At 33.2% G+C, this 15,494-nt stretch overlaps 2 protein-coding genes and 1 non-coding gene across 3 annotated transcripts; all 3 read left to right on the top strand.

Moving 5' to 3' along the window:
• Nucleotides 1-312: 312 nt before the first annotated feature.
• TRNAT-UGU lies at nt 313-384 on the top strand. The gene has a single exon. It is a non-coding gene; the product is annotated as a tRNA-Thr (tRNA).
• A 2,215-nt stretch (nt 385-2,599) lies between these two features.
• LOC124939481 (putative B3 domain-containing protein At1g78640) lies at nt 2,600-3,199 on the top strand. The gene has a single exon (XM_047479954.1). It carries the CDS (start codon nt 2,600-2,602, stop codon nt 3,197-3,199), a length of 600 nt encoding a protein of 199 aa, XP_047335910.1.
• Nucleotides 3,200-9,297: 6,098 nt separating this feature from the next.
• Nucleotides 9,298-9,927, top strand: LOC124939480 (B3 domain-containing protein At2g33720-like). The gene has a single exon (XM_047479953.1). The coding sequence runs from the start codon at nt 9,298-9,300 to the stop codon at nt 9,925-9,927; it is 630 nt and encodes a 209-aa protein (XP_047335909.1).
• The last annotated feature ends 5,567 nt before the right edge of the window (nt 9,928-15,494 follow it).

Here is a 15,494-nt window from a genome sequence, read left to right as displayed (position 1 = left end):
ATATATATTTTCTATTATTCAAGACAAGATATCTAACAGACTTAGGGTTTGAAAGGAATATGCGCGCTGTTTAACTTTTTTTTTCCACCTGTCGCTCTACGTAGGCAATCGCTAGGGCAACGATCGCTGTCTAGATCATTTTTCATATAATTAATAATTAACAATTTTTTGAAGAAGGCAGGCCGGCCAATAAGAATAGGAGACGATAAAGAAACCATAGTTAGTGTCTTGTATTCTTCTTTATTTTAGGCGGAGTAAATTTATTATTTTATCTTTTAATTGATATATATATTTAAAAATTTAACGCAAATTGTCTTCATAGCTCAGTGGTAGAGCGTCAGTCTTGTAAACTGAAGGTCTGTAGTTCGATCATGCATGGAGGCATTATTTTTTTATTTCGATCTTCCAATTAAAATCTATTACATTTTTTAAAATGCAAAACTAACCCTAAGAAAAGAACAAGTAATGTTATCATAATTCATAACCATTAAGAGATACACTATTATATATGTATTGGAGATGTTTTATTTTCTTCTTTTTTGCCTTTCATACAAAATAAAGAACTTTAACATGTCCCTATACCTTAATTATGAGAATATGGATGGACTAAATAGTTGGATTTGTACATCTTCATGAGCTTTCATCCATAATGGGTCAAGGATTCCCACATAACCCATCATGTTACATGTATGGCCGAACTAGGATTAAATGTGGAGCATCATAGACGACCCGAAATGAGAGGATCATTTGTCAAGACAAATATCACGACAAAAGCAAAAACCTATTCTTATCTAATTATAAAGGATGAAACTACGAAGGGACTATATATCTATTGGGTTATGTCCAAAATTATTGGCGCGTGTCTAAGACATTGGGCTATATTTATATTATTTTTGGTTGGGTTATGTCCAAAATTATTGGCGCGTGTCTAAGACATTGGGCTATATTTATATTATTTTTGGTGGATAATTAATTTGGTTGGAGAGGAACAGTAAAATCTTCAATAATTTCAAACACTTATTACGTTACGGATCCTTCACAATTTTATCATCATGATATTATATGAAGTTTGATATGAGAAACTGACAGTTTTGATTGAAGATCTCGTTACCTTTTTGGAAGATCTTCGCACAAATTAATTTTTTTTTATTTTTTTTTTATAATTGTTAAATTTTTGTCATTTGTTTAAACGACTATCAATTTCATAATATTTTAATGAAACATTTAAAAAGATGGATCGATATAGAAACATTGTGATATTTCATAGATAAATAAAATACAATAGGGATAGTACAAATATATAGTAGCTAATTGTCTAGCTTATTCTAATATGGTCATGCATTTGGTCGAATCATTCATGGCATCAAAATAATTACTCCCGCCCATGAAATTGAGTTTTTCAGGCTTATGATTCTGAAAGAAAAACAAATAAAGTTAAATTTCATGGAAGACCAGACGAAGCCTCATACTATTCACTAGCAAGCAATTGGCGGAATGACTAAGTCATTCCGGCACAGGAAGAATCGGCGGAAGGATTTTGTCCGGCAGTCAGGGATTGGTTATTGACAGACACTCAAAGGCTATATTTTGGTATAGGCTGTAAATGAAGCCGAGTTCAAGCCAGCTCAAGTTCAACTCAATCAAGTATTTATTATCTCGACTCGAACTCGAGCTCGAACGAGTTTACAAATTTGAGCTCGAACACGACTCAACAATTTATTTACAAACTCGATTCGACTTGAAAACTTGAATAAAATTAAATTTTCAAATATTTGTTTAGAAAAAATATTTATTTTAAATTTTAAGTTTTAATATTAAAATAAATAAAAAAATATATTATTTATTATGAGGCTATAAAAAGCTCGACAAACCTTCAAGTATATATTATATGAGATGGAGCTCAACTCGAATATTAAGCTTGGTCAAAGTCAAACTCAATTAATTGAGCCACACTATTTTGGTGTGTTTTAGTTAGTTAATTATATTTGTTTTTTTTATGTTTAAATGATTATTGTATTGAATATTTGGTATTTAATAATTTTGTTTAAATTTGATTGCATTATTTAATAACCAATAAAAATTGGTGGTCCGTTGACATAAAAATGTTGTAAAGTAAAGTAATTCAGATTATAAATTGGGATTTAATATTAAAATTTTAATAAAAATAAAAAATATTGATATTTTTAGAGTAAAATTCTGATTGTAATAAAATAAATAACAGATTAGTTATTGTACTTTATTTTGAATTAATTAATTAATTAATAATAATATTGACCTAGAATTAGGTTTTATTTTTTTTTAATAAAATAATATCCTAAAAAATCTCAATTTTTGTAAAAGAAAATATTCACCTATTTTGACAAGAATTTACTAAAATTTCTCATCTAACAAATGACCATATATATATATATCATTATTGATCAATTCTTTTTGCACAACTTATAATTTTTTAAAGATAAATATTGATACATATTTCTATATCATTCAAGCAATTCCCTCTTCTAAGATGACAACTATTGAGTTTTTTTCTCTATTTGAAAAACTTGTAAAAATAAAGGAAGAAAAAATCGCGAGTATGAAAAAAGAAGAAATATCGACAATGCTGACATTATCAAACGATGGCGTCGTGAGAAGAGAACGAAGTCGTCAAATAATTAATAACTCCGCCAGTCCGGACGAAGATGAAGAAGATCCTCTCAAATTATCACTTAATCTAGTTCCAACCACCTTAGAGAGTTATGAGAGATATGAGGCCCGAAAAAGAAGAAGACTACCCTTCCCATGGACAATTACTAAGCAATTGTTTAAAAGCGATGTAGATGACTCTTCGAGGCTTCTCATTCAAATAAAAAAAGTGGAAACCTACATTATTCCTTTTCTGAACAAAACAGAAAAAAGATCTCTGTTTGGAGATTCGGAGGGAGTGAGGATGAATATATTTGATGTAGATAAAGAGGAGGAATATGGTTTGAACTTGAAGAAGTGGAAGACCGGCTTCGTTTTCACAACCAATTGGCAAAAGGATTTTGTTCGACGCCGGGAATTGATTCAGAATGATACGATAGGATTATATTTTGACGCGGACAATCGAAGGCTCTATTTTGGTGTAGTTGACAAAGCTCGGGTGCCGTTGGTAGACATGGTGGTGACTCCCGCAGTCGCAGACCCAACCACAAGTAAGCGACGCCGTCCAAACTAGGCCAACGGGAGAATTTTTATATTTGAAATTTTAAACTTTACTTTTGAGAATCTTGCTATTTGGTTGTAACATCATTTTTTTTGTTTCATTTTGATTAACATAAAGCATTAATTTGAAATATACTGAATTTTGGGGATTTTGTATTAACCATAAACTCATCAATTAAAGAAGTTACTTTTTTTTATAGATAAATTTGCCTATTATTGTTATTATTATATATAAATTAGTAATATTTAGATCAAAATGAGATTAAAGTAGGTTTTGACTAAACATAAAAGAGAGTACATAATCCCTGTAAGACCTGTGAGGTTATTGTTTTTTTTAGTATTAGTTTAGGTTGACTATCAAAATTCATAATTTACTTCTTTTTAATCCGAGAAGAGATATTGAAATTTTATAAAATTTAATGAACAACTATTTTTTTTATTATTATTAAAGAGTCCATACTTAATTAAAATATAATCAATAATAATTTACAAGTGTATATAAAATTAACTTTATCATATATTTTGTTGGGTTCGATGTTAGATGATAATTAAGAAAGAGCTTTAGTAATATTTTATCTGTATTGGTTAAAAACGATTTCTATTTTACAAAATTTTTTACTTTACTTAAAAATTGAATCTTTACCTTTTATATATCCAATTGTTTTTCCAACCTTTAGAGCTACATTAAAATTTGACATTTTAAAATATTAAATAAATGTCAATATTTGTGATTGAAAATATCAATTTAAACTAGTTTTTTACTTTTTCAAATTTTTTAAAAAAGATTTATATCCTTTAACTATTGAAAAACATTTAAAATTTAAAGTTGAAAGCAAAGTTGGGCTAGGTCAGGTGCCATGTGGACCACCGGTTCGCGAGGGCAAGTTCAGGAGCACGTAGGCCGGCTTTGGACACTGTCTGGGTCGGGGTCAACGCGAAGAGAGACGTGCACGGGCGGACCAGCCGCGAGCGCTTACTCATGCGCGGAGGCCAGATTTCGACCGAGTTGGAGTCGTCTTCAACCTCTAACCAGACCAAAAACCTCATTTAAAATAAGTTGGTGAAGTCTTAGAGTCGTTATTCCATCTGTAAGGGAGTTGACGTAACACGAACAGAATGTGGCTAAAAAGGTTGGATTTTGGGTTTGAGGGTCCCAACTTGACTTTTAATTGTGTAAAAAGCTTCATGATGTTCATTAGAACTGAAATCAACCGTTTAAACCTATCTCGCGGTTCATCTTATCCATTTTCAAACTTGAAGTTCAAAATAAAAATTATGAAAAATTTGATTTGGTATAAACATACACTAAATCGATCAAGAATTGTTTGAAAATACACTTTATCATTTACAAGCAATTTAAGAGCTTTAGGAAACCATAATTCATGAATTGAAGGCTATTAACAAAAACTCAATTATAAAAAAAATTTAAATTAAATTTTTTTTTTGATAGAAGGTTATCTTATGACAAAATTTTAATCAATAAATGGAAGAATCATCAATATTGAAGAACTAATTAACTCAGATGCATAAATTTCAATTCTGATTTTTTAGCATTAATTACAACAAGAAGGATGCATTATAATCAGTTGATATATTCATGGTTTTTTCGTACATTTGAAATTTGAAATTTTTCGCTCCCCCAAAGTCGTGATCTTTATCGTTCCTCTAAAATTAATCATTTGAAAGTATTTTTTTATATGATTTATGAGGGTATTAATATAATTAATTTTGGTTATAATTATTTTGTAATGAAGTTAAGTGATATATAGTAATTAATTAAGGCTATTATAATTCATTTATAATTTAATTTATATTTATTAGTTTAATACTTTTAACATGTCAATTAAATTTCTCTTTTTTAAGCCATTAATTTAACTGCCAGTTAATTAGTTAGTTTGTTAATTTAACATTGTTTATTTATTTATTTAAATTTGAATTTCAAACGGGTATCTGTTTGTTTGATGAGCGTGTTTTTGTAGAAATTAACGAAAGATTTGATTTAGTATTAGATTCTCCCAAATCTCCAAGTGGGGAAATTAGATTTTCAGTTAAAGAAGTTTTTTTTTTTTTATATATAAAATCTCTAATTTGTTAAAGAGAAAAGATTTTCCAAAATTGAAGACGCATATATTTCTATATATTGACAATCTTCAATCATAACTTGATATTAAAGTTTTGTGCACAACTTGTTCTCTATTTTTCATGTGGTTGAAAAGAATAATTCGTTTGAAAACAACTATACAGTTTCATTCTCCATTCGAAAATCTGTCAAAGACAAGGGAAGAAGAAGAAGTAGTCATGCGCTACGTCGTCCCCGCAAGAAACAGAAATCAGAGGATCATCAATGATGGCGGCGGTGGTGCTTCTCCGTTTTCAATTGAACAAAACCAAGTTGAAAGACCAACTCTTCTTCTTCTTCCCCTGCTAAAAATGCTGCAACAAAAAACAGGGGATCATTTGAAAAAAGAAGAGAAAAGGCATCTGGTTGTTGATGAAGACATTTCTACGTTGCTGACACTATCAAACGAGGAATGCCAAAGGAGAACCCGTCAAATAATCAATAATGAAGCTGACGATGACGACGATGATCCACTCAGATTATCACTCAGCCTGATTCCATTTGATGCCCCAAGACGAAAAAGAAGAAGACCGACGTTCCCATGGGCAATTACCAAACAATTGTTCAAGAGCGATGTAGACGAGTCTTCGAGGCTTTTGATTCAAAGAAAGGAAATCGAAACACACATTCTTCCGTTCTTGAAAGAAACAGAGAAGTATTCTCTATTTGGGACTTTGGAGGGAATGCGGATGAATGTTTTTGATGTAGAAAAAGAGATGGAATATGGCTTGAACTTGAAGATGTGGAAGACCGGAAGCTTCGTATTCACCAGCAATTGGCGAAAGGATTTTGTCCGGCGCCGGGAATTGGTTGAGAAAGATACCATTGGATTATACTTTGACGCCCCCAATCGAAGACTCTGTTTTGGCGTAGTGAGTAAAACTCCGGTGGTGGTGACTCCCTCAATACCAAGTAAGCGTCGCCGTCGAAACTAGGCATTGGGAGAAATTTGAAATTTTATGCTTTATTTTTATTTTTTTTTGTAAGAATTAAGAAGAAGTGTTCATGAATTCTTTGTAGATTTATGTTCTAATAAGAACATTTAATAAAGTCAATTAAATTTCTCTTTTATAAGCATTTATTTATTTATTTATGCGCTATTAACGTAACAAGACTCAAATTATAAAAGCTTAAAAATCAATTCACCATTTTGAAAGACAATGTAAAAATGTTTAGAGCCCATTTTTCTCCTTCTTTCTTACTCTTGTATTAATACCGAAGCGAGGATCAATTACGGGGTCCAATCAGTATGCATGGCTGCATGCACCAAACAAACAAACATGGGAAGAAGAAAAATGTCATCTTCAAGAAGACATCTCCATGTTTCTCACATTAATTATCCAAACGTTGAATTTTTCTCTGTTTCGTTTAAGAACAACGGGAAGATCAACTTCTTTTCTGGATAATCAAACATTGAAGCTTTTGATTGATCCTCCTTCCTGCTTCCGCTAATTAATTAATTAGGATCATTCAGCCCGTCAAATTAATTACTCCCACCAATCCATGAAATTGTGTTTTGATTCAAAAGAAAGAAGTTGAAAGCCACCTTCTTCGATCCGTTCTTGAAATTAAAAGAAATAGAGTCTGCGGGGGTCTTCGGAGGCAATTAAGATCAAAGTTCTTGATTTTGTCCGGCGCAGGGGAGCAATCGGCGGAAAGATTTTGTAAGCAGAATTATTTTTGTATTTAATAACCAATGATATTGGTGCATCTTCTTATGTTTCATAATACTATAATACTATAAGCCAGAGAATGGGTCAGTTCTTCCTTTCAGTCACTCCATTTTTCTGTGGAGATCTTGGAGTTGTGAAAATAAGTCTAATATTTGTTTTATCTAGGACCTCTTGCCTGCGACTTCAGAGTCTTTTGGTTCGAAAGAAACATCTCATCTAAAGGAGGAGACAAACTGCAAACAATTGTTAGCCAACGTACTTTCTTCTTTGTTGGTTGGCTGGGTGTGTGTATGCTTGCTGCCAACTTGCCCGATAAGAAAATGAGCCCGAGTGAAAGAGTTGTAGCTAAGGAGTTTGGAGCCCTTGAGTTCTCCGCCGGTAATGGGAAGATGAGCTTCCCCATTGGAATGGTATCTGCTCGAGGAGCCGATTAGCCAGCCTTGCGGCGGCAAAAGGATTAGACGTCCTCCCATGCTACGGTTCCCTGCGGTCCGAACCCGGAACAAATTCGCCGGTTGGAAAGAGAAGAATACCATCTTTATTATTTCGATATGATAGAAAGGGTCTCTTCATAGTATTAGGGCATTCCACGCGGCTTTCGAGCCCAAGCCCCTTGTATAGGTTGGGTGCTTGAGCGCATCTTTCTCATATCGATCAAGGCTTGAAAAGTGAAATAAGGGGCGCGTTAGCTAGGCCGTTTTGCAAGGCTCGAGAGACCTCATACGTTCTGTAACGAAGGTTTGCTATTGAGAGCTCCTTAGTTATAGATAATTGTAAAGGTACATTTTCTTCACAAAAATAGTTAAAGGCATTAGAAATAAATTCTCCACCTCTATCGGTTCTCAACGCCCGAATCATATAGTCAAACTCTTTCTCCACCAACGTTTTAAAATTCTTAAAAGTATCAAAACTCTTAGATTTTATTTCAAGAAATAAACCCAAGTCTTCCGGCTAAAATCTTCGATGAAAATGAAAAGTAAGAAATAATACTAGCTAATTGTCTAGCTTATTCTAATATGGTCATGCATTTGGTCGAATCATGGCGTCAAATTAATTACTCCTGCCCATGAAATTGAGTTTTTCAGGCTTATGATATAAAATAAAGAATATTATTAAAAGAAAAATAAATAAAGTTAAATTTCATGGAAGACCAGAGGAAGCCTCATATTATTCACTAGCAAGCAATTGGCGGAATGACTTAGTCATTCCGGCACAGGAAGAATCGGGGAAGGATTTTGTCCGGCAGTCAGGGATTGGTTATTGACAGACACTCAAAGGCTATATTTTGGTATAGGGCCGTAAATGAGTCAAGCGGAGTTCAAGCCAGTTCAAGTTCAACTCAATCAAGTATTTATTATCTCGACTCGAACTCGAGCTCGAACGAGTTTATAAATTTGAGCTCAAACACGACTCAACAATTTATTTACAAACTCGATTCTTCTTGAAAACTTGAATAAAATTAAATTTTCAAATATTTGTTTAGAAAAAATATTTATTTTAAATTTTAAGTTTTAATATTAAAATAAATAAAAAATATATATTATTTATTATGAGACTATAAAAAGCTAGACAAACCTTCAAGTATATATTATATGAGATCAATCTCAACTCGAATATTAAGCTTGGTCAAAGTCAAACTCAATTAATTGAGCCGTCCTATTTTGGTGTGTTTTAGTTAGTTATTTATATTTGTTTTTTTATGTTTAAATGATTATTGGATTGAGATATTTGGGATTTAATAATTTTGTTTAAATTTGATTGCATTATTTAATAACCAATAAAAATTGATGGTAGTTGACATAAAAATGTTGTAAACATGATGACTAGGTAAAGTAATTCAGATTATAAATTGGGATTTAATATTAAAATTTTAATAAAAATAAAAAATATTGATATTTTTAGAATAAAGTTCTGATTCTAATAAAATAAATAACAGATTAGTTATTGTACTTTATTTTGAATTAATTAATTAATTAATAATAATATTGACCTAGAATTAGGTTTTATTTTATTTTTTTTAATAAAATAATATCCTAAAAAATCTCTATTTTTGTAAAAGAAAATATTCTCCTATTTTGACAAGAATTTACTAAAATTTCTCATCTAACAAATGATCATATAAATATAAATATATATATATATATATATATATATGTCATTATTGATCAATTCTTTTGCACATCTTATAATTTTTTTAAGATAAATATTGATACAAATTTCTATATCATTCAAGCAATTCCCTCTTCTAAGATGTTAACTATTGAGTTTTTTTCTCTATTCGAAAAGCTTGTAAAAATAAAGGAAGAAAAAATCGCGAGTATGAAAACAGAAGAAATATCGACAATGCTGACATTATCAAACGATGGCGTCGTGAGAAGAGAACGAAGTCGTCAAATAATTAATAACTCCGCCAGCCAGGACGAAGATGAAGAAGATCCACTCAAATTATCACTTAGTCTAGTTCCAACCACCTTAGAGAGTTATGAGAGATATGAGGCCCGAAAAAGAAGAAGACGACTACCCTTTCCATGGACAATTACTAAGCAATTGTTTAAAAGCGATGTAGATGACTCTTCAAGGCTTCTCATTCAAATAAAAAAAGTGGAAACCTACATTGTTCCTTTTCTGAATGAAACAGAGAAAAGATCTCTGTTTGGAGATTCGGAGGGAGTGAGGATGAATATATTTGATGTAGATAAAGAGGAGGAATATGGTTTGAACTTGAAGAAGTGGAAGACCGGAAGCTTCGTTTTCACAACCAATTGGCAAAAGGATTTTGTTCGACGCCGGGAATTGGTTCAGAATGATACGATAGGATTATATTTTGACGCGGACAATCAAAGGCTCTGTTTTGGTGTAGTTGACAAAGCTCGGGTGTCGGTGGTAGACATGGTGGTGACTCCTGCAGTCGCAGACCCAACCACAAGTAAGCGACGCCGTCCAAACTAGGCGAACAGGAGAATTTTTATATTTGATATTTTAAACTTTACTTTTGAGAATCTTGCTATTTGGTTGTAACATCATTTTTTTTTGTTTCATTTTGATTAACATTAAGCATTAATTTGAAATGTACTGAATTTTGGGGATTTTGTATTAATCATAAACTCATCAATTAAAGAAGTTACTTTTTTTTATAGATAAATTTGCCTATTATTGTTATTAATATATATAAATTAGTAATATTTATATCAAAATGAGATTAAAGTAGGTTTTGACTAAACATAAAATAGAGCACATAATCCTTGTAAGACCTGTGAGGTTATTGTTTTTTTAGTATTAGTTTAGGTTGACTATCAAAATTCATAATTTACTTCTTTTTAATCTGAGAAGGGATGAGATATTGAAATTTTATAAAATTTAATGAATAATTAATTTTTTTATTATTATTAAAGAGTCCACACTTAATTAAAATATAATTAATAATAATTTCCGTGTGTATAAAATTAACTTTATCATATATTTTTTTGGGTTAGATGTTAGATGATAATCAAGAAAGAGCTTTAACACTATTTTATCTGTATTGGTTAAAAACGATTTCTATTTCACAAAATTTCTGACTTTACTTAAAAATTGGCTATAATTAAAATATCCAATTATTTTTACATTTTATATATCCAATTATTTTTCCAACCTTTAGAGGTACATTAAAATTTGATATTTTAAAATATTAAATAAATATCAATATTTGTGATTGAAAATATTTCAATTTAAACTAGTTTTCTACTTTTTCAAATTTAAAAAAAAAAATTTATATCCTTTAAATATTGAAAAACATTTAAAATTGAAAGTTGAAAACAAAGAGGCCCTAGGTTGGGCTAGGTCAGGTGCCATGTGGACCACCGGTTCGCAAGGGCCAGTTCAGGAGCACGTAGGCCGGCTTTGGACACTGTCTGGGTCGGGGTCAACGCGAAGAGAGATAGAAGGTTATCTTATGACAAAATTTAAATCAAGAAATGGAAGAATCATCAATATTGAAGAACTAATTTAAATTTCAATTCTAAATTTTTAGCATTAATTACAACAAGAATAGATTATAATCAGTTGATATATTCATGGTTTTTAAAAATGATAAACTTAAATGCTTGATTTTTTTAATAACGGTTAATGAAGGTGATTAATTGATGATTGAGATTGATTCATTGTCGTTCTTCATGATCGGGATGTCCTATATAGACTCTTAAGTCGGTTGAAAGATCAAGTTGGCTGAATTCGTGACAAAGGTCAAAGGTCGTTAATGATTTTGTCTTGTTTAGGTCATTATTGGACTATTATCATAGGCGAAATGATCACCAAGGTAGGGTGGTTATTTGCTCAAACTTCACGGCTGGTTCTTATATGGGCGTCGCGAGGAAAAGACAAACAAAAGGTGAAACCTCGTTGTATCGTGATTCCGCGTCTGTGCGTTGGGTCGGGCATGGACTCGCTCCATTCGTGTTTTGTTAACGTTGAGTGTTGCGTGTCTTTGTCGTTAGCTTGGGCGTAAGCCCTTGCGTTATCCCTCTTGACGCGCGTTGATTGACTATTGTGGCTTTAGGTCTTTTTTGGTTTAGGTCAAACATCTTTGGTTCTTTATTTTTCATAAATTTTAATTATTTATTTAATGAAAACACACCAAATTAATTAATAGACATAAATTTTATAATTTGCCTATTTAATTTATTTATTGTTGTATTTTAGGGTGTAGTCTTAATTATTTTAGAAGAAATAGTAGTAAGAAGATAAGATAGAGAGAAGATTAGAATTGATATTGTGTATATTATTGATAAACAATAGACATATATATATACATGAAATGGGAAAATGAAAAGTCTAAGACTATGAAAAGCTAAGAATATGAAAATCTAGAAATACGAAAAGTTTTTAAATAATAAATGAGGAATTAATTATTTGGTTTAATATCCTCCCGCAAACGAAACGGAGTGGCACACACCGTGAGTTTGTCACGTAATAGAGCAAAACGGTTTGTCGCAAGTCCTTTGGTGAGTATATCTGCAATTTGATTATCAGTAGGTATGTACCGGATGGTGAGAGATTTTTGAGCAACACGTTCACGGACAAAGTGAAAATCAATCTCTATATGTTTTGTATGAGCATGGAAGACAGGATTGGCGGTGAGAAAGGCAGCACCAATATTATCACACCAGAGAGTGGGAGGTTGAATGAGAGAGACACGAAGTTCTTGTAGTAGAGATTGAAGCCAAATGAGTTCAGCAGTGGCATGGGCTAGAGCTCGGTATTCAGATGCTGTGCTAGATCGAGCAACAACCTGTTGTTTCTTGGAATTCCACGAGATAATATTATCACCCAAAAATATGCAATAACCTGTTGTAGAACGCCGGTCGTCAGGACAACCAGCCCAATCAGAGTCAGAAAAGGCAGAAAGTTCAATTGATGATGATGGACGAATAAGAAGTCCATGATGAGACGTGTTACGAAGATAACGAAGAATTCTTTTTACAGCAGTCCAATGAGTGGTAGTAGGTGACTGCATAAATTGACAAGCACGATTAACAGCAAATGAAATATCTGGTTAAATATTGTAAAGCTCCAACAGTACTGCGATAGAGAAATGGATCAGGGAGAATGTCACCATCATGTCGAGATAAGGATGACCCAGAAGATATTGGGGTATGAAGAGGTTTTGAGTCACTCATATTGGCTCGAAGGAGAATGTCTTTAATATATTTGGATTGAGATAGAAAAATACCAGAGGTAGAACGATGAACTTCAAAACCAAGAAAGTAGTGTAGTGGTCCCAAATCTTTGATGGGAAAAAGATTGTTGAGTTGAGAGATAATGGAGGAGATGTGAGAAGAGGAGTTGCTAGTAAAGATGATATCATCCACGTAAACAAGAAAAAAATGATGTAGTATTGGGAGAGTGATGAATGAATAAAGATGTATCGTTTTTGGATTCATGAAAACCAAGGGAAAGAAGAGCAGTTTTCAGAGTAGTATGCCATTCACGAGGGGCTTGTTTGAGACCATAGAGGGCTTTGTGAAGTTTGCACACATGGTTAGGATAATCAGGATGAATAAAACCAGGCGGTTGAGACATAAACACTTCTTCCTTGAGAGTTCCGTGTAAAAAGGCATTGCTGACATCAAGTTGATGAATTGGCCATTGTTGAGTGACAGCAAGAGATAAGATAGTCCGGATAGTAGTATGTTTTACAACCGGGCTAAAAGTCTCTAGATAATCAATGCCTTCTTGTTGATGAAAACCTTTTGCAACTAACCGAGCTTTGTGTCGTTCAATGGAACCATCAGCTTTTTGTTTGACTTTAAAAATCCATTTGCACCCCACAATATTCTGAGAGGATTGAGGAACAAGAGTCCACGTCTTGTTTTGAATGAGGGCATTAAACTCATTTGCCATAGCAGAACGCCATTGGGGATCTTTGTTGGCAGCGGAAAAACATGTTGGTGGAGAGATGGAGATTGTGGCAAGATTTGCATTATGAAGAGCACGAGTTTTAGCACGTGTGATCATATGATGAGAAGAGCATTCCGGAGCATGAATGGCGGTGGAGAGCCCACGTGTATGAATGGGTGAGTTAGGTGAGTTGTCTAGTGAAGGTAGATTATTGGTGGTTGGTGATGGTGGGGGTTCATATGATGAGGAATTAGATGAGGTTGAGGGTTCATATGAAGAGGAATGAGATGATGATGGTGTTTCATTAATTGGTGAATTAGATAGGGTGATTTGGGGAGAAGTAGAAGTAGGTAATGGAGATGATGGGATGGTTGTTTGAGATGTGGGGATAGGTATATTTATGAATGATATTGGTGATGGTGGTTCAGATGGAGGATTGGTTTGGTTTGATAGAGTTGAAAAAGGGAATGTTTGCTCATCAAAAGTAACATGCCGTGAAATGTAGATACGGCCAGTAGGAATATGTAGACATCGATATCCTTTATGATCGGGACTGTAGCCAATAAACGTGCACCGAATGGATTTAAAGTCCATTTTGTGTTGATTGTATGGTCTCATTAGAGGATAACATGCACATCCGAAAACCTTCATAAATGCATAATCAGGTGTTCGTTTATACAAACATTCATATGGAGACTTATTCCTCAAGACGGGTGTAGGAAGTCGGTTGATGAGAAAAGCAGCAGTGAGACAAGCATCATCCCAATATTCATATGGCATGGATGATTGAGCTATTAATACTTGATATATCTCAGTTAGATGACGGATTTTCCGTTCAGCAACACCATTCTGTTCGCTTGTGTATGGACAAGAAAGACGATGTTGAATTCCATTGAGTTCAGTTAAGGATCCAAAATTACGGTATTCACCACCCCCGTCAGTTTGAAGTATTTTGATCTTCTTGTTGAACTGATTTTCTACCAAAGCTTTGAATTTCGTAAATGTAATTAAAACGTCGGATTTCTTTTGGATGGGATAAACCCATGTGAAGCGGCTAAAGTCATCAACAAAATGAACAAAGTAGCGGCAACCTGAGTTTGAAAAAACCGGAGATGGACCCCATACATCAGAATAAATTAAATCAAGTGGAGCATTAGTTCGTGACGATGAGACATTGAAAGGCAATTTATGTGCTTTCCCTAACTGACAAGCTTCACAAAATGGAACATTTTTATTTCCAATTATTGGTAACATGAAACGTGAAATAAGAAATGATGTGGTTGAAGCTGATGGATGCCCCAAACGATGATGCCATGTTGTTGCTGATGATCGGGTGCCAATAAGAGCTTGTTTATTTGTAGGTGCCGGAGAAAGATAATATAGCCCGTCTTTAAGTTTGCCCCGAAGTACCTCTATCTTCGTATTGCGGTCCTTTACCGAACAATATGATGGATGAAATTCAAAGAAGACGTTATTATCGGCAGTAAAACGAGCAATGCTCAAAAGATTTTTCGATATGTGAGGTACATGCAAAATATTTCGTAACTGTAGTGGTTTTGGCACAGAATTAATCTTGGAGTTGCCAATATTAGAAATTGACAAAGACTCACCATTACCAACAATTATTTTTTCATTACCTTGATAAGGAGAATGAGTATGAAGGTTTTCCAGATCAGAAGTAATATGATCTGATGCACCCGAATCGGCGTACGAAGCGGGGTCGGAGATAACCGTTGTTGATGCCATCATTGCTGTATGAGGATTACTAGGCATAAAATTCTGATCAAATCGACGACGACAATTGGTGACTGAATGCCCAAAAATGTTACATAATTGACATTGTATATGAGCACGACAATTGTTGGAAGTGTGACCAGTTTTATCACATGTATTGCATTTTGGTCTATTATTTCCTGCGTTACGATTTTCAAAATTTTGACGATTCCCAGAAAAATTATTGTGTCCATTATAGGACTGTTTGCTAGGCCCATTATAACCATTGTTGGACCTATTATTTTTCAGCCCAAGAATGCTTTGTTCGTTAGATCCACCATGTCCATTAGAAGAGGAATATTGATGGTTTCTGAAAGAAGATGAAAAGCCTCGTGATTGCCCTTTCGAGTTCCATCCGCGACTGTTTT

The sequence above is a fragment of the Impatiens glandulifera genome, chromosome 5 (genome assembly GCF_907164915.1).
Source record: "Impatiens glandulifera chromosome 5, dImpGla2.1, whole genome shotgun sequence".
Lineage (NCBI taxonomy): Eukaryota > Viridiplantae > Streptophyta > Magnoliopsida > Ericales > Balsaminaceae > Impatiens > Impatiens glandulifera.
Note: the sequence above shows the minus strand (reverse complement) of the source record. Positions and strands in the feature narration are given on the sequence as shown.

Bases quoted from the DNA above. Each gene is read 5' to 3' on its own strand.
- LOC124939481 (XM_047479954.1), top strand. From the start codon at position 2,600: ATGCTGACATTATCAAACGATGGCGTCGTGAGAAGAGAACGAAGTCGT.
- LOC124939480 (XM_047479953.1), top strand. From the start codon at position 9,298: ATGAAAACAGAAGAAATATCGACAATGCTGACATTATCAAACGATGGC.